Source organism: Punica granatum, chromosome 5, assembly GCF_007655135.1.
Source record: "Punica granatum isolate Tunisia-2019 chromosome 5, ASM765513v2, whole genome shotgun sequence".
Taxonomy (NCBI): Eukaryota; Viridiplantae; Streptophyta; class Magnoliopsida; order Myrtales; family Lythraceae; genus Punica; species Punica granatum.
The window spans coordinates 8,380,356-8,399,980 of NC_045131.1; the positions used below are offsets into that span (position 1 = coordinate 8,380,356).

The window sequence follows — 19,625 nt, forward strand, 5'->3', positions numbered from 1 at the left end:
TCGGAATGTTCTATCGATGATTAATCCATGCAACAATCAAGACTCTTGATGTTATCCTCTGAAATATATATATATATATATATATATTTTTACTCTTCAGCTTTCTGCGTATTTTCTATTTTTGTTATGAATCTTTTTTCTTTTGAATTTTTCTTCGTTTTTTTTATTCGTCCAGTTTTAGTCCTGCTTACATGACATTTTATTTAAATGGAAAAATATCTAAAAAATTAGGATAGCTAGAGAGAGAGAGATCGAAATTCGGATGGAGAGGGAGCCATGGGCCATGTTGGTGGCACCTCACCGAGACCCCTTGTGCCAGAAATGGAATCGAGAGATTGGATTGAAATAAATTTTTATTTTCCTTTCTTTTGGTGGGTGGTAAGCCTTTCTTCTTTCTTTTTGTAGTCTATCTTCTCTTTTTTCTTTAAGGATTAGAAGATGTGATAATGCCATCAAAGGGTCCATAGTTCACAATTGTGCCCACTTTCTTATCTACGGTAAACTTGTCTTTGAGAGAGAAGGTTGTTTTTGTCTCTGTCTGTCTGTCTGTCTGTCTGTCTGTCTGTCTGTCTCTGTCCCATTGGAACATTTTTATTCTTGAAGAACTTTTTGGGCTTTGCTTCTTAAAACTATTTGGGCTGTCCATTGGACCATGGGCCTTTTGGTCGGCCCAATACAGAAGATCTTCTAGAAGATGTCAATTTTGCAGAAAACCAAATCAAACCTACCAAATCAAATTTGTCTTAATAAATTCCACGTTGATTATTTTCATTACCTTGACGGGATCAAACTCGCGTTCCCCTCAAAATAATGAATCATCTAGGTTTATAAGAAGAAGAGGCTAAATCGGGAAGGTTTAGAGGGGTCATCAATGAAATTCGGCCCTATACAAGAAGTTTGGAACATTCAAAAAGATTGCAGGGATGACATTTCAGTTAAGTCTTTGCGTGACGACATATCCCAGAGTTCTTAGAGTTTATGGACGCCGCTCGCACGTAATATAACTCGATCATCATAAGTTGCTTCGTAGATTTTCTCGTTTATCTTTCCGCAGCGATTCTTAATGGGATTTGTTTGCAGAGTTCTCTTTTTAAGCTGAGATTGATGCTGATTAAGTAAGAAGATAACCTTGTTCGACAGCTGATACTCGGGATTTTGACAAAGCAAAGGCGCAAAATTAGTTGCACGCATGCGGTACTTCTTATTCCAAACATATTGCACCTAACTAAAACCGTGAACCAGGACAGCACCCGATCAGTATTGTTGAGCACATAAGTGAAACTGGATGGCCGTTCGGGGTCACGTCTGCATCCGCTTCTCGATCGAAATGCCCCTAACTAGCACAAAATTGACCGCAGCTATACGTCTTCCTAGCATATGATACATACACTCGAACACATACTAATACTATAAATATAATGACACATACGGCAGGCAGGAGGTGGTGGAAAGCAAGAAAGGAAGGAAGAGTGCATTGTTAACTTAATTTCCATGGGAGGCACTGCAGCTTATCAGGGCAAGAGCCGGTCCACGAAGTCAGGCAATCGGCCCCGCTCTCACTGCAGCACTTGCAGACGATCCCGAGACTGTTAAAAATCTTAGTAATACTATCCCCGCTGCCATGTTCTGGATGCTGATGATTGGGGAAGTTCGATGTCAGCATCCTCGCCTCGACACCAGCTGTTGCACTCTTGGAAGAAGCCGAGATCGTAGTCAGGACAAACAAGAAGAGGATCACCAGTGATGAGAGCCTTCTCTTGCAGTTGCAGAGGAACATTTGGTCTTTTCCTTCCCGAGTTAAGCCAACTAATGTCGAGGAAACTTGAGATATATGCCTATGTATTATATAAACCTGTATTTATATATATATGTGTGCGCGTATAAACGCTGGGCGAAGAAGTCCACGTTGATGGGAAAAATATGTGAGATCTAGAAGGAGCGAAAAAATATTCTTTTAACTGGAATAAATTAATGTAAACTCGAGATATTATGGGACGACGGGTTTCTAGAACAGATGTCGGCCGCCCCCTGACGTTTTCGGCTTCTTCCGTCCCATGTTTCGAAATCGAACCAATACTCCGGAATCGGAAATATGAGGGAGCCAGAGCAAGCCGGTACAACACGACAGGGCGAGTGAAACACTCGAATTTTAAGCGACATTGACAAACACTCCACATCAATCGAATGATGATTTATCGGGGCATTTCTCAGTACCGTTGGCGGACAATTCTGTTAGGGAGTGGGATTGGTGAGAGGTTCAGGCATTAATTGCTGTATTTGAAATAGGACTCAGATCCTCGACAGTTTGATCTTTGGACTTAATAAGGGAAGAAAGATGAGATCTGAACGGTAGCCAAAAGGGACTGCAACCTTCCAATGGCTGCCAAACAAAACAAAGAGCCAACCCAAGACATGTATCGGCATATAGCATATAATCAATTGACACTGACCGAGAGTGAAATCTCCCACCGCATCAGACACCGAGACATAAATTTGAGGGAAGCACGTACACGAATAAACAATTATTCGTCAACTCAGCAAATATCAACCAGCCCTGTGTATATATACACACGCGTGCACATGTATATGTTCCAAAGATTAAATACTAAAACAAGGTCGGGTAAAACCGTAAGCTATATACTCGTTTGCAATCTTGAGTTCCCGTCTCCTAAAAACCCCAAACAAACGGAAAACACAGAGCACAAAATTCTGCAGTAATCAAAGAGGAGGAGGAACAGCCAAGCAGGACGAGAAGTATTTAGATGAAATCCGGACCCCCGGGAAAGTGTTGCAGGTCTGGATGAATTCCACCTCCTCCCCCAGGCCTCCTAGGAGGGTTCCTGCACGAACAAGAAGAACAATGGATTCAGCATATAAGTTTTCTTTCTACAAGGAACAGGTCACAAAAGACGCCCAATTCATGCTAAACTGATAATTCAGATAATTCTTTCATCCTTCTGTACTTCACTACAACTTTTCCTTCGATCTGGAATAAACGTCAAACTAGAGACTATTAATGGCTGAAATGCAAATGGACTTCGCCGTAGGACCAGTACAATATACAAACTAGAGTTTTGAGATCAAACTGTAGTTTTGAGAAAGCAAGGAAGGGGTGAGATTGGCTACCTCATGAACCGAGTGGGGTCAAAATCTGGGACATCAGGAGGACCATAGGGGTCAAAACGAGCACCTGGAGGGACACCTCTGTTTAATTTGATAGAACCTGCTGTTAGCACATAACACACAGAGGAAGCGCGCATGTACGCGAGAGAGAGAGAGAGAGAGAGAGAGAGAGAGAGAGAGAGTCTTACGGCTGCGGCGGGCCCCTAATGAAGGGACGCTGCCGATCCCCCCCGCCAAAGAAACGTGGATCGTCTGGTCCTGCAATTACGGACGCTCATATAGTGTTAATTTTTATTTTTTTGGGCCACAGTCAAGTGGGCTTGGGTTTGAGAGTGTTGGAAATAGAAACTGCGATCTTTTGAGATGAATATTTAGAAAATCATGTTACCAACCTAGGAGCATGCTTCCATCGCCACCAAAACCACCTCTGGAGGAGGACAGAATGAAAACTTAAGTATAACTGTACTAAATGCAGGTTACTTGGAAGGAGAAATCCATGGAATAATGAACTGCTAAAGAACGAACCTGCCAGGATACACGCCAGCACCAGGCCCTGGAACGGTATCACTGAAACCATCAGGATAAACAGGAGGAAGCACGACCCTACATTCCAAAAAGAGAAATTCATAAGGAGCAGTTCAGTTTGGGATTGACAAATTATTTCCCAAATAATACAATTTCCCTTTGTTACTAAGAGAAGTTCAACCTCAACTGTTAGCGAAAAATGCCCATGCTAATCAATGCATGTCTCACATGAATACACACCGACCACGAAAGCAGTCGAACTATACTATGTCTCAAAACCAATAATCTCATTCTCAACTTTAACAAGAGTCTTAACCATCAACAATGCACATGGACCTTAAAGACACTATAAAAGCTGTCATATGGCAATTATTTTCTGCTTGTTTCCCCATTCATATGTATGCTTACGGATCAAAGACGCACATCATGATGCGACAAAGTGTCTAAATATCATTCCAAGGAGGTCATCTAGGAGAACAGAAAATGCTAGTACTGCAAAAGATAAAGTACTGCAATATGTTTAATTTCTCCTTTCTCCTCTTCAGATCCGTTGCGCGCGAAAATTTTCCTCAAGGCACCAAGTAGAAAAACATCATCATTGATAATAAAAGACAACAACAAGCACTGCCTTATAAGTCTCTGGTATGTATCCGTTCCATTATCCAAACAAAAACATAAGCTAACCCATAGATCACCACATCCTTTGTCTATCAACGAATAGATTATTAGATGTTATACAGTTATTGCATGCCAGAGTGCCAAATCACAGAGAGAGAGAGAGAGAGAGAGTACCCTGAAGGATGGATCCGAGGTCCCCATGGTTCACCAGCTCCAGCACCAGTTTCATCTATAAGCCTTGATCTATGACCAGTTTCTGCAGTTGATCTACGACCAGTTTCTGCAGTTGTGCTGCACAGACAGAAAAAAGGAGCACAAGCGTTTGCCTCAGAAAGTGGAAATAAAGTCTCTAAGTTGTAAGAGCTCCATATAAGATGACTGACAGCAATTAAAGTTAAAATATCTGAAGAACCAAAGATTCAACAAACGCCCATTTGCTAGCCTACAAAGTAAAGCTTTTCCGAAACCCGCATAACAGTCACAGGATTAAGGACAATGCATCACTTGACACCACGGACAAGGAAATTTTTTCCACTACAAGAAATTTCTGGAAGACATTCTGATTATAGTGCCATGTGGGCAGAAAGGATCACCAGTTCAGCCTGGAATCATCATTGATTACAATATAAGGCAACTCTGCTAGATAATCTTGTACTACTTTAAAACACAAATTTGATGCATTGAGCTTGCTCAATGTAAATTCATCAAAAAGAATCTCAAGACACAATATACAATCAAGGCTGAGGACAATTATCATAGAACTAACAGCTTTATTTCTTTCAGCAATTGATCAACTTTAATCGGACAAAATACCTAGTGGCTTCAGCAGAGGAAAGGGGTCTCGAAGAACCGTCAAATTTTGACAAAATCTCTTTGTCGAAGTTCTCGACCAACTTCTCGAGGTCCTTATACTGATCCGAGTAATTCCTACCACCGCCCTCTGCTGCAAAATCATCAACGCTGCCGATAACAGCAGAGGAAACCCCCAATAAGCACAGCATCCTTCAAAAATTGCTAATCAGTGCACAGGAATAAAAAGTTAGAACAAGTGAAGATAACACACTCAATCTCGATATGAACCGGCTCGCGAGAGCCATTTTCCAGGGCATTCACGACCAACTTATCGTTCATGGCCAGACACTTGACCAGAACCTTCCTGGTGTTCCTCGAGCCTGCGGGCTTCGCGTACACGAAGGCGTACTCATCATCAATCTCGTTCCATCGATCAATTCCCACTTCCTCTGTCAAAACCAAAAGCATAAAAATTTCAATCGGACCGGTTACAGATCACGATTGCATCGTATCAGCTCGCCGAAGCATTGGGGAGTATGTTATTAGAGTGAAAATGAAGACTTTAGGGTTCATGAGGAGAAAAACCCAACAGGCGGAATATCAAAACAATAGTTACGATGGTTGTGGTGGGGGGGGGGGGGGGGTGGGGGTGTGCAAGAGGTTAGGGTGTACCGGATGAGGCGGAAGAGATAGCTCCGTCTTCGCAGGCGGCGGTTCCAGTGGCAGTGAGGAAGTAGCCGGAGGCTAGGAAGGTGGCGTGGACGGCGAAGGCGACCTTGTCGTGCTTGTTGCGGAAGGACGGCCTCGTCGCTCTGATCACAGCCATCACGCCATTCGTCTTCTCCGGAGCCATTGTAGCAGCGGCTGAAGTCGCTCCAGATTCTCTATGGAATTTTCATTTGCTTGCGCCCTTTTGTCCTAATCTCCTTCTCCTGGTATGACAGACGAGAGTCGGCGTTTGAACAAACAATTATCTAGACCGGGCGCATACGCCGACTTATATTTATATAAACGGGGATAACTTCTCTCCGAAGGCTCGTTAAAAGGAGCATACTGGAGAGGCTAATTAAAACCTGTCACGTAACAGTTGTCAGGTGATTATCATTAACAAAATAAATAAAAACTTTGTTAAATAATAAGGCACTTACTATTCAATAAGGAACTACTATAGAGTAATAAAAAATTCGTTAAATAATAAGAAACTTCACTATTATAATATAACAAGACGATTTCTAAAGAATAAGACTTTGTTTGGAAATAGCGTAATTTTTATTTTATTTTATTTCATTTAACTCCACTTATTTTTAATTCAATAGCACAATTAATAATTTTTTTTCTTTTCTTCAATTTTTTTTATCTTAACTACCATTCAATTCAAAATTTAATACTAAATTTTCTCAACTATTCATTCTTTTTTCATAATTCAACAATACTATCATTACTTTCTCTCAACTATTCATTACTTTTTTTTTCCTTTTTTTCTCATAATTTAACAATATAAAATTATTATAATTTCAAATAAATATAATTATTTTCAGTTTGAATGGAATGGAGTTAAACAAAGATCAAAGAAGTTTCTCACTAGATAACAAGAGACTTGCTATTTTTGGGTCATCTTTAAAATCCACCTTTGAAGAATTCTCTTAATACTAGCAACACTATATATATATATATATATATATATCCCATATAAATATATAATGATTAATATCATCATATAGCACGATATTTTAAAATTTTTCACCACATATCATATATCGTATTAATTTCACCATTCAGCGCGATATTTTGAAAATTTTTCATGACATAGCAGAACAAGTAATAATTTACCAAATAGCATAAAATTGTGAAATTTTTTTACCATATAGGATAAAAAATTGACGAAAAACTAACGTCGTGCTATGTGATGAAAAGATTTCAAAATATCAGGCTGAATGGTGAAATTAATACAATATGTACTATGTAGTGAAATTATTCCAAAATATTGTGATATATGATGATATTAACCAATTATATAAATATATATATATTTCGGTGCATACTTTGGTATTGGAGTCTACGAGAAAATATTAGACGAGACTAATACATATACCGTGGTGTGCAAGTCTTTATTAATAATATGTTATATCATGGGGCCCATAACACTTATTCCTTTTGTATTTTTCTCAACATTTAATAGGAACTTATTACATGCTACCTTATAATGTGGCAATCTCAACTAATATTTTCCAATTTGAAAGCTCAATAGTCCATACACTAATCCTATTTGAGTTGGATTAGTCCATTAAGAGGTAAAACTTTCATAATTAAGAATTTTCGCCATTCACAAAATCCAATCTTGAGATTTTATTTAAGGACAATAAGTGTCAACGTGCTTGAACCAATTACTATTAATTGGTGGCGGTCGATTTGTATATTAATTTAAACAAAATATTGGATATTCTAATTTCGACGCTTTTGGAACATACAAAAATTGATGACGTTAGAGGAAATATTTTTATTATTTATAAGAAATTATAATCAGATCACATATGGTTATATTTTGTAGTTATAATGTGACATATATTTAAGTTACTGGTGAAGTGTAAAAAAAAAAAAGTACTAGTTAAGAATTGGATTTAGAAAATATTTATTAGAGATGTAATGTTTGATAATGTGAATTACGTGCTGAAAATTAAAATTTTAACATTTAAACTGAAGTGATTCACTTTATTTATTTAACCCATAATGATTAAATAATTATAAATGTAATTATTTTTTCAAGTAATTCGCTCTCAAAATTTGGAAAGTTGTAAATTGATCCAATTTCGTCTATGCAGTACTGAATGCTCTGAGAGAGAGAGAGAGCGAGAGTGACTAGCGAGGAGGGCGACGGTAGTGAGTCCGATGCCATCGCCATAACGTGATCACCAGTGAACCAGAAGTTATCATCAAGCTTGCCTAAAGGGGTGGTGGCCGTCATCGAAGCCTCATCACTAAAGCTTGAGCCCCCTCTCTCTTTGATTTCGCAACTTGCGTCGAAACTTTCACCGCTTTGATCTCGCCCTCTTTCTCTATTTCAAAAAGAGAGAAAAATGGGATTTTGGGGTTGTGGTTGGCGACGGAGCCCCCACCACCCTTCTCGTGTCTTCATCCGTTTATTATTATTATTATTTTCAGATTTTCTTTTGCTTGTTTAAAAAGTTTTTGCTATTTTATAATTTCCTAGAAATCAAATTTTATAATAACATATAAATATAATTGGGCCAACAGATTTAAAAAAAAAAAGTTTTGACCTTTATCTTAACAAAAAGGAAAATAACTTAAAACACATAAACTTTTCTCACCAAATAGGAGTACTTTATTTCATCAAGCGCTTAATGTATGAAAAACTTAAAATCAAGCACTTAAAATTCAACAATTAATAGTAAATTCAAACAATATACACATAAAAAAAATCAAACAAATACTATTTAGATTTTAAATTTCTAATTTTTTTACGTCATCTGACATATACATAAAAACGAGTTGTCTAATCAATAAAGTCATTTGCAAGTGCCAACTAGTCATCCACTCAACAAAATTTAACCATGTATACACATTCCAGTATTTATGTATATGTACTCAAGATGAAATACTAAAACAAGGTCAAATCATAAGCTATAAACATGTACTAGTTATTGGCCAAAAAAAATGTATTAGTTTGCCACCTAAAAAATCCAAACAAGATGGAAAAACAAGCGCAGAATCCTGCACTTGCCTAAGAGGAAGAGCAGGCAAAGCCGAATGGGAGTACTTCAAGAAAACCTGAACCTCCGGGGAGGTGTTGCAGGTCCGGATATATTATTTCGTTGTGATAAGTAAGGTCCAAATGGCGAATGCATATCAGGAATAATAGGTTTCCTGCATGAACAGCACACCATTCTAGCAAATCGATTCATCACGCAAATGTCTTTCTACAGGGAACATTTTACAGACGATGCACAATTTTATTAGCAAAAGAATCCAAATGTTAACTCGACCAATAATTCCTGCATTATCCTTTCTCTTCACCATACGACTTGCCCTTCAATATTGAATACATATGTATTTTTATTGCAATGGAAGTTCATGGGCATAGTATAATAAAATAAAAATTTTAATATCTAATAAATGGGTACGGTAGTATCATTGGGTATCGAACATGCAACTTTTAGGTAATTACTAGGGTGTATGCTAGTGCGCTGCACCCCTTTGAACATCTTAAAAGTCCTAGAAGAATGGCCGAAACGAAAAACAGCTTTTGTCGTAGGATCAGTACACTATTCAAGCTAGAACTTTGAGAAGAGCAAGCAAAGGGCGAGGTTATACCTCATAAATATCGAGTGAGGTCAAGGTCTGGCGCCATGCTGGGTGGATTATAGGGATAGGGTAGAATCGGATTTCGAGTGGAGTCAAGTTCAAACGTGCTGGGTGGATCATAGTGTAGAAACGGATTTCCGGAGAGACGCTGCTGATCTCGGGGTACAGAGCCCCTGACTAAGTCATCAAGGAGAAGCGGACTAATGCCATCCGGAGGACGAGAACGGAACAAGGGACCCACCGGAAGCCGCAGAGACCATTTCGCCATCCAGTAAGCGCAAGCGTTCCCCTCCCGACCGGAATGGTGGACAGAAACGTCCCACTCTTTGCTTAAGGACCGATGGATAGCCACCACAAAAGTGGAAGTATGGGGATCACAATCACAGGAAATTAGTCTTAGAATCATCTCCCAGGCTACCTCGGATTCAAAGTTCCAACACAACTTCACGAAAACCTCGTTCCCAGACATGCTCCAGCCCTCTTAGAACACCCCGCAGTTCAGCTTGTATAGCGGTTGCCGCTTCAACGTTAGGGGTAAAACCCGAAAGCCACCGACCATTCTCATTACGGAGAACTCCAGTTAGTCTGAGATTCCTTCCATAAGCACTGCTGGTATCGAGTTTGACCCACCCCGGAAGGGGTAGACGGCTGGTTAATTTGCGAGGCGGCAGGCCTAAGGGAGGCCGACCATGACCCCAACTGAAGTAACGGAGGTCATCCCCAAACAGTCCTGCAATTACAGATGATCATGTAGCGTTAAGACGATTATGATTGCTCCTTTTCCAATATTTCTTTTTGGAGGGGTTTAGTGGCAGTCGGGTTGTTGTTTGAGAAGAAGTTAGAAATAGAAATTCCGATGTTCACTTATATGTAGCAAAGAGTGTTACCAACCTAAGAGCATGCTTCGATCAACACCGAAATCACCTCTGAAAGCAGGACCAAATGTTAGACAAATCAAGACATGATGATATATACCATCAGTCTATGAATAATTATCGTATAACTAACAGCACACTATATATCTATCTCAGCAATTGATTAATTGTAACTAGACAAGATACCTCGTGACAAATTATCTGGAAGAAGGATCAAACTTTGACAGTATCTCTTTGTCGAGGTTCTCGACCAACTTCGCAAGGTTCTTGTACCGATCCAAGTAATTCCCGCCGCCATCCACCGCAAAGTCATCAACACTGCCAATAACGCAAAAGGAAACCCCATAAGATCACAACATCCTTCACTGTCAGTCAGCACAGAGGTCAGAAAGTTGGAATCAGTGAAACACGGCGCACTCAATCTCGGTGCGAACCACCAGCTTGTCAGCACCATCCTTCAGAGTGTCCACGACCAACTTATCGTTCATGGCTAGACACTTGACAAGAACCTTCTTGGAGCCCCTCGAGCATGCAGGTTTCGCATACACGAATGTGTACTCCTCTTCTAATTCATTCCAGCGATCAATGCCCACTTCCTCCGTTAAAACCAAAAGCTTAAAAATTATAATCCTCAACTTCTATTACAGAGGGTGTAATTACCGGTATTAGCTCACCGAAGCTATGGGGAGATTGCTAGAATAAAAATGACGACTTCATGGTTTGGGATGACAAGGAATAAGGCTACCGGTGGAGGAGGTATAGAGAGCGTCCCTCTTGCAAGAGGCGGGGCCAGTGGCGGTGAGGAAGTAGCCGGAGGCGAGGAAGGTGGCGTGGACGGCGAAGGCGACCTTGTCGTGGTTGTTGAGGAAGGACGGTTCGTGGCTCTGATCACTGAAGAAAATCAAATATAATATGAGAGGAAAGACGAGATATTGAAACGTGATGGCCAGAGGCCAAAACCACAGGAGTTGATTATTTAGACTGACTCACTAACTCATTGTCTACATAGAATTACTAGCCTATTTATAGGCTCAGGAAGCAATTGGACTTGGATAGAAATAATATCAAAATACTATCATTAAATGTAAATGCGATACTAGTAAATCCTAATAATACCAATTAATCTAATTGATTGATACAATCTTATTTAAATGTTATATTTCCTAATATGATAAACTAATATCTCCAATACTCCCTTCAAGATGAACATGGAGTGCAACAGAATGTTCATCTTGCACACGATTATAATCTCCATAATTTCATGATCTGCATCGAACAATAACTTTCATCTACAACCAAATTTTGCGGCAATGACAAAAAAGTAGTTTCTTTGACTCCAACAAAAGCTCTCCGTTCTTCCCTTAGACGGAGGTGATATGCGTGATCGATGCACGCTCTTCAAATGCCGACTTCAATTGGTGGTTGCAGTGGGCTTGTCTCGACTGATCTGCTCTGATACCATGAAGAAAATCAAATATAATATGAGAGGAGAGACCGAAGATATTGAAACGCGATGGCCAGAGGCCAAAGCCATGGGAGTTGATTATTTTGACTGACTCACTAACTCATAGAATACATAGAATTACTAGCCTATTTATAGGCTCAGGAAGCAATCGGACTAGGATAGAAATAATATTAAAATACTATCATAAAATTTAAATGCAATATTAATAAAATCATAATGATACCAATTAACCAATTGATTGATACAATCTTATTCAAATGTTATATTTCCTAATATGATAAACTAATATCTCCAATAATCACGACCATCATGCAGTTTGTCTTCTCCAGGGGCGCCATTGTAGCAGCAAAGCTTTGATCCAGATTTTCTGCAAGGAAAGCTTTGCCGGGACGGGAAGAAGCCTTCTTTTGCTGTTCTCTTGCTATCATATAGGAACAAATGTCGGTGGGGGGGAAAAAAATTAATTTGTACGCAACCTTTTTTTTTTTTTAATGTAGAGTCGGTGTTTGGAGAAATATATATCTATCTACACCGGGTGCATATACTGATTTACTAATTTGCCCAAAAAAAATTTGATTCTTGATTTTCTAACTTCTGATTTTGATTGCTGTACAATATACAAGGATTGATCATTGATGATTTTTATTTTGCAAACTTAGTGACGAAGCAATTAAAATTGTGGGACTCCTCTTTTTTTTTTTTTTTTTTTGGAATTAGGGGCCGAAGCCAAGTTACAAATTAAGCAAAGCACAAACGAGGGTTATATATAGCAAGTGACCTACACATTTGGGAATGGTATTAAGTCCCATTGGCCCTATGATAGCCCGCCTAGCAAGTCAATTTGCACAAATATTGCCCACTTGCCAATCCAGGCTAAGGAGATCCCAAACACGATTCACAAGACCATGGAGTGATGGAGAAGACCAACCATTAACTGAAATCAATCCCTTGACAATCTATGAATCAACTTCTAGGATGATACTTATGAAGCCTGGGGACAAGGCCGGGCCTGATCGAGGCCCGAAGCAACTCTCTAAAACTCGGCCACAACCGATGAAGCGATCCCAATATTATGGATGAAGCCACTAATCCAATTGCCTTCACTATCTCTAATTAAACCACCTGCCCCAAATTGTGGGACTTGATTTGATTGCTAAATCTGATGAAATCAGATCTGGTAGGCCGCAAGCACTTGCATGTGTAGTAAATTTCATGGTCTAACTCTATCAAAATGCCAACTTGGTGAGATGATTTGGAACAATAATTTCTCCAATGAGGGGTTTCATCGAGCAGAGCTACTCAAGATCGATTTATTTAAATATTAAAACCTAGCAAAAAAAGAAAAAAAAAAGCGGAGCTTCAACACTTGACTTGCAAGTCTAACGAGTTTTTGAACTTGTAAGTTGCAAGTACAATAGAGATAATGGCAGAATATAGAGCTCATAGTTTCCCTGATTACCGTATCGATTTGGGAATTTAATATTACTAATATCTCTCACACCTTATCGAATGGCAAAATTCACTGTAGACATAATTTATTTTTAGTGAGCTGACTCAACTCAAATTAAAATAATCGAAATTTGTTAAACTTTAAGATATCACAGTGAACAACAAAAAAAATATTACGAGTATCTCTCACTGTTATAACTCCCATTATTAATTTTTGGACATATTACACAATATCACCCGACGTTTGACGTTTGCGTGGAATCTAATACATCCTTTAAAAATTATCTGAAAATGTCTAATGTTTCACTTTTATTTCAATTCTAGCCCATCATTATTTTTCCGTGTAGAATTGATGAAAAACTGACATGGAATGTTTATGAGACCAATATTAATATATATATATATATATTATGTAGGAAAAATTAGCGTCATATAGCACAACATTTAATACTTATCTCAAATTTAGTCCATTCCTAAAAGAATTTGGCCGATTGTGGGCTAAAAGTGGAATCCATAAGAAACGTTATGCATTTTCAAATTATTAATTTTAAAGGATGAATTAGATTTGAAATTAATATTTTATGTAATTTGTCCGGCATAATATATTAATTTTTGGGCCACAAATGTGCCATGTCTAATTTTTCATCAATTTTGGACGAAAAATTGAGTGTAGGCTAGAATTGAAACAAAAACGAAATTTTAGGTATTCTCAAGTAATTTCTAAAGAGTGGGATACATTGACGCAAACATCAAATATTCGAATATATGGGGTAATTTCCCTTTAATTTCTCAATAAATGCAGGTCTAAGTTATCTAATTGAATCAATGTGGATTGATTTAAGCGTTCGGCGCTTGTTTCGCTTAAACAAGGTCTCGGATTTGAGTTCTTGTGGATGTAAAAAATCCACGCTGCGATAGTTTTACAATTTAGTGGACCGATCCGACTCGACTGGATTAATCGGGGCCCAATTAAGTTTATGAATACAAGAGTTCACACCGAAAAAAAAAAAAAGTTATCCAACTGAACAGTTACATTTATACACCATCCGAATAAGAAATCAAGTAACCGTCTAGATATTCCTTTCGCAAATTGTCTGTGACTTTCACCCTTCTGCTACTCAATATTTATGGCCCATCAACTATTTTATACCTCTCATCATTAAACAAAGGGGAAATTACGCCATTATCCCAACCTTTACATGTTATTTTAGTTTTATCTCTACATCGATTTTTTTAGGTAGTCTAACGTTAATAGTTTGGTTTCAAATTTACATCGCTGTTAAAGTTCCATCCATTTTTGACGAAATTGCTGACGCGACCCGTTAATTACTTGACGAAGCTCACTTAGAGAGTGTATGGATCCGGATATAAGTGAAAACTTGCACCATATATCCTAATATTTTTGTTATTTCTCAATTTTATCCTAATATTTTAATGATTTCTCAATTTTATCATAATATTTTGACAGTTTCTGAATTTTATCCTAATATTTTACTCTTTTCTCAATATTATCCCAACGAGTTGGGATAAATTTGAGAAATTATGAAATGATTGGGATAAAATTGAGAAAACATTAAAAGGTTGGGATACATGGTATTATTTTTTCATATATTGGAACCCACACACTCTCCACATCAACGCCGTCAAACAATTAACATGCCACGTCAGCATTTCCGTTAAAAATGGATGGAATGTTAATGATAGATTTGACACCAAATCATTAACGTTGAGATATCTCAGAAAAAAATTGACGTTGGGATAAAATTAAGACAACATATAAATGTTGAGATATATGGTGCAATTCCTACATTTCTATGAAATATCTCTCTCTCTTCCTCCTTACGTTTAAGCTTGCTAAGACTTGGCTTGGCTGGCCAACTCTCAATTTTCGGTCAAATCTGATTATGGAGTTTCATATACTCGGAACAAGTTTTAAATTCTTGTGTACAACTTCCTTTTTTTTTTTTGGGTTCCCTGTACAACTTTCAAGTTTAGAAACATATAAAAAGAAACTTTCTTTGGTTCTTTTCAATCTACCAAAATCTTTAAATATACCTGATTTAAATCAAATTTCTATAAGAAAAAGTCTTCCTAAGGGAAGAGTACTTCAGAAAGCCATTATGGGATCTACACGAATTGAGAAAGTTTGAATAAACTGATCATACTGACCACTGATTCTTTGTATTTTCTATCTGGCCGATCTAACTGTTTGGTTTGGGGTTGCGACTTGTGAAGATAGTTATACAAATCAAAAAATTATCAGAGGATGTGATTGTCTCGGACTCTAAACCCCCTATATTTTTAGAAAAAAAACGAAAAGAGTATAGTGCGGTGCAGTGATATATACTTTCGCTTGATAATTCAAGATATTTTAAATTCAAAACTCGTTGTAAAATTATTTTTACCACTTTATTAGTTAATATGATTTCTACTTCATTTTGTAAGGCCCATGCCCGTGAGCTTCTCTTTGTAACCCGGAAAAACTCAGATCCGGTTCAAGCATCAAGCAGAAAGCCGACCGAACCGGTTTCACCCCATTTGGCCAAAACCGGACCAGACCAACTGTGGCCACCCGTTTTCCCTCTCCAAAGAGGTTTTCCGTTCACCGGCGAAAACAGAGCCCCAGTTTCTGTGCTCCGCCGCTTCCCACTCTCTTCTCCGCCCGAAGATGTCGATCCTCCAAATCGCTCCGCCACTTCCCCACACCCTCCTCTCCTTCTCAAGAGCGCTAGTCCCTCCTTCCCACCATCGCCTATTCCTCCACTCGAAACCCTCCAACCTCACTCTCCCATTCCGCCCCGCCCCCATCCGTATGGGCGGCGGCCCCAGAACGTACCCCGGCGGCGTCTCCAAGTGGCAGTGGAAGCGGATGCAGGCCAAGAAGGCCAAGCAGCTCCTTAAGGCTCGACTCACCCGCGAGCGCCAGATTTACGAAATGCGGAAGCGGGCTGAGCTCAAGGCCGCCGTGTCCGAGCTCGAGCGGCCTTGGGAAGCCGTGAAGCGCGCACCGACCCTCTTCTCCGTCAGCGCCGATGAGCAGCTGAAGGTCCTCGCCGACCGGTTCCAGAAGCCTGGCGGCTTCGACATGTGGACTGAGAGGGACGGCCCCGAGCTGTTTAAGGCCATGGACGGGCTGCCCTCTGCTAGGTTCTTCCCTAAGGGGGTTGTGCACAGCGTGAAGCCCTACGGGAAAGTTGCTGAATTGGAGGGTTCGGTCGAGGATTCAGGCTCCGGCGGGGAGAGTGAATTAGATGAAGAGCTTGATGATTATGGGGAAGATAGGAGGATCTCTAGTCGGAGGTTGAGAGGTGGTGAACTGGGTTCGGGATTGGAAGCTGAAAATGGCGGTGTAGTTGGAAAGCAGATTGTTCGTTATCAGAGGAACCGGAGGAACTCGAGCATTGGATACAGCCAATTGGATGATGTCGAGGAAGGGGGTTCGGTTTCAGGAAGTGAAGATGATGCTGGATTAGGCGAACAGAGGGTTGGGAATGAGCGGAATAAGAGGATTTCTGCCGGTAGGATGAGGGGCAGGGCTATGTATAATTCGGAGGATGGTTTAAGATCATCGGGCTTGGATTTGAAGAATGAAGGCAAAAGTAAAGGGAGGCTGGCGAAGAAGGGCATTTCGAGAAAGTCTGGGGCACTGGGCAAGGGAGGTTCAAGAGAGAGTGGCTCTGTTCGAGTCGGTTTTGACAGGAAACAGAGAGGAAGCGAGGAGGGTTATGGTGATGGGTTGAGGAGTGGTAGGAACAACAGAATAAGAGAGTCGAGAGATTCGGATTTGGAAGTTTACGATATGAGCTTGCAAGAAGATGGTAGTTACAGGCTGTGAATGCACGGAACTAATGAAATGTAAAGTATATAGCCTACATCGCGGATCAGAAGAGTGGAAATGCAGGAACTGATTTCAAGAAAAGACTTCGCTTATCTGCATACCGTGATGCTGGGTTTGGCATGAGCAGTGTTTAACTTGAACATGGGTAAGGTGATGGCAGGTAATATTGGATACAATTTGGACATGTGCACGAGGATATCGTAGTTGTTTCATAAGATGTGTTTACTTCAACTGAGAATTATTGACCCATTTGCAATTAATGCGATACCTAATGTTAGTATTATCGAACATCTTTCATGGTTCCGGGTTGTTTATGGCATACAGTTTGAAACTTTTGGCTTCAACTGATCATCTTGAGTACGGAAACGAAGTGAGCTGCTGAAAGCCTGAAACAATATGTCCGCTCGCTATATGTAAAAACACGCTCTGCTTGTAATGAGAATTACAATCGAGTTGTTCACTTGGAAATTCATGGGCGGTGCATTACACAGATCAGATGAGGGGATAATCAAGACTGAAGTCATGGAATTATTTTATGCGACTATCGCTTGGACTTATTTTTATGCAGATTATGTATGACTTCCACGAAGTTCTCACTGAAACTTGTGGAGCTGAAGATTTTGTTCGTGGTGTACAAGTTTGGCTCGCCATGCTAACCGACTATATAGATCTTAAAGAATCAGAGAAAGGGATGATGATTGACAGGCAAAGGTTTTTAGTCGCTTTATTGCCTGACCAACTGAGACATTCTATTGTTATGAATGAAGTTTACATTTAATTGACATGCTAGATTTTTTGACACGAGAAATGTTTCTTGCCGTAGAAGCAAATGTCCTGTAGCAGAGTATAGGCACTTTCTGAAGCAACTTGACCTTAAAATTTTGCTTCTGAGATATCATAGTGCACGATCTTCTACTAGGGAAATTCCTCGGAGAACAATTCCCGGTCAGTCGCCTACATTCTTCAACTCTAAGTCGATTGCGGTTCAAGATTCTGATAGCAAGCTCTGCACAACACATTTCAATGACGAACTAAGATAAATTTTCTCAGTGGCTGAGATCAAATGCAGGTGAAATGGAATTGAGTGAACTGCTTATTTTGGATCAGGATACTCTGCAGTTGAGTATAGCATATTTGATTATCTCTAGTCGGTAATGTGCGATGAAACATCATCTGTTATCTGTTCTCGTCGATCTCTTACTGGAGATCAACAGATAAACATATTACTAAAGGTGTCACATCCAGGATAAGGTGTCACATCCCGAGTCATTGAGCGAAAACGATGTGAAAATTGAAATCCCACGCACCATGCCAACACTGTTCTGAGCTTCTGTGGGACTTATCGGCTTGTTCGATCTTTTGGAGGAAATGAACTGATGAGTTGCTGTCTCGTCTCCTAAAAGCAAGTGCATCAAAAAGGACAGGTTTGCTTCAGTCGTTGGGATTTTCTCTTTCTCCTCTTCCATTGCTACTATCTTTGACGATATTGAGGATGCATGCACTTACAGTAGGTGATGTTCCATTATGCTGATATGATAAGATTCGTGAAAGAGATTTGAAACGTGAAACTGCGATATCCTCGGATCTTTTGCTGTCTATCAAGAGCCGATCATGCGAGCCAGACTGCCGATGACTGATGATCTCATGACTTCCACATATGATGTATCAAAAATGATATGATACTTTCAATTCCAATTTGGACCCCATTTCTTAATTCCAATTTGGTTCTTCTTCTTCTTCTTCTTTTTGGACCTGTAGTTCGTGTGTAGTCTCTCCATAATTAGAATTAGATCTGGGAAGTTTGATATCTTGATTTAAATCTCCTCCTCCTCCTCCTCCTCCTCCTCTCTCTTCTTCGTTTTTTTTTTGGGGAACGGGTATCCTCACCCTATAATTGGATCATTGAAAAAAAAAATTCATCATTATTTATCTCTAGTAAAAACAGATCCTGGAGAGCCATCGTATGACACAGAGCCCTTGTGATGTGGAAACCAATCTAAAGTCGTTAAGTTTGTCAACGTGAGTACAATTTATGACTTGTGAGGATATTCTCTTAACATGTATATATATATTTTTTGGGTGTAATTCTGTAACATACTTATCTTCATACTAAAGCAAGACATGGCCATATTTTCCATTCTTTACATCTTCGATTGATGTACTCGCTACGGACTACACTATCAAGAAATTTGATTGTCGCTAGCTAGCTAGCGTTAGGAGTTGGGACAGCCAAATATTGAAGCAGCTTCTCATCGAACAATATAGATCACTAAGCAAACCATAGGGGCCATTTCGGAACTGCGTGCAGATTACTGGGGGGAATTCGAAATCAACCGAAATAGCACCTGCCCCAGTCTTCACCTTCACTTTTTTTTTTTGGGGCAATCTTCACCTCACATTCCAAAGGTGTAATCGGGGGGTCATGTTACCCAAATCGATTCCAACCCACCAAGACCCTCCCACCATTGGATCTCACCATAGCTTTTCCGAGCTGAAAGTATCAATTAATGATAATGTTCTTGTTACCATTAGCAATATAAGTTTAATTATAGATCCTAATATTATACTATTGTAGCATGTTCCATTTTAGTAGACATGGAGTGTAATTATTGGGGCAAGC

General features: G+C 39.5%; 2 protein-coding genes across 2 annotated transcripts; one reads left to right on the forward strand and one right to left on the reverse strand.

Moving 5' to 3' along the window:
• Positions 1-2,507: 2,507 nt before the first annotated feature.
• On the reverse strand, positions 2,508-6,013 carry LOC116208777 (probable proteasome inhibitor). Its single transcript, XM_031542337.1, has 9 exons — positions 5,731-6,013; positions 5,330-5,507; positions 5,080-5,226; positions 4,441-4,557; positions 3,649-3,726; positions 3,516-3,550; positions 3,312-3,381; positions 3,127-3,204; positions 2,508-2,840 (listed from the first exon to the last, which is right to left on the reverse strand). The coding sequence occupies exons 1-9, from the start codon at positions 5,909-5,911 to the stop codon at positions 2,759-2,761; spliced, it is 966 nt and encodes a 321-aa protein (XP_031398197.1). The 5' UTR covers positions 5,912-6,013; the 3' UTR covers positions 2,508-2,758.
• A 9,720-nt stretch (positions 6,014-15,733) lies between these two features.
• LOC116209107 lies at positions 15,734-17,787 on the forward strand. Its single transcript, XM_031542664.1, has one exon. The coding sequence runs from the start codon at positions 15,836-15,838 to the stop codon at positions 17,000-17,002; it is 1,167 nt and encodes a 388-aa protein (XP_031398524.1). The 5' UTR covers positions 15,734-15,835; the 3' UTR covers positions 17,003-17,787.
• The last annotated feature ends 1,838 nt before the right edge of the window (positions 17,788-19,625 follow it).

What these genes read in the sequence shown, in the direction of transcription:
- LOC116209107 (XM_031542664.1), top strand. Translation starts at nt 15,836, where the DNA reads ATGTCGATCCTCCAAATCGCTCCGCCACTTCCCCACACCCTCCTCTCC.
- LOC116208777 (XM_031542337.1), bottom strand. Translation starts at nt 5,911, where the DNA reads ATGGCTCCGGAGAAGACGAATGGCGTGATGGCTGTGATCAGAGCGACG. An exon ending in TCCTCTGCTGAAGCCACTAG is followed by an intron (nt 4,558 to 5,079) that starts GTATTTTGTCCG and finishes CTGTCTGTGCAG; the next exon opens with CACAACTGCAGAAACTGGTC. An exon ending in GACCCCACTCGGTTCATGAG is followed by an intron (nt 2,841 to 3,126) that starts GTAGCCAATCTC and finishes TTGTTCGTGCAG; the next exon opens with GAACCCTCCTAGGAGGCCTG.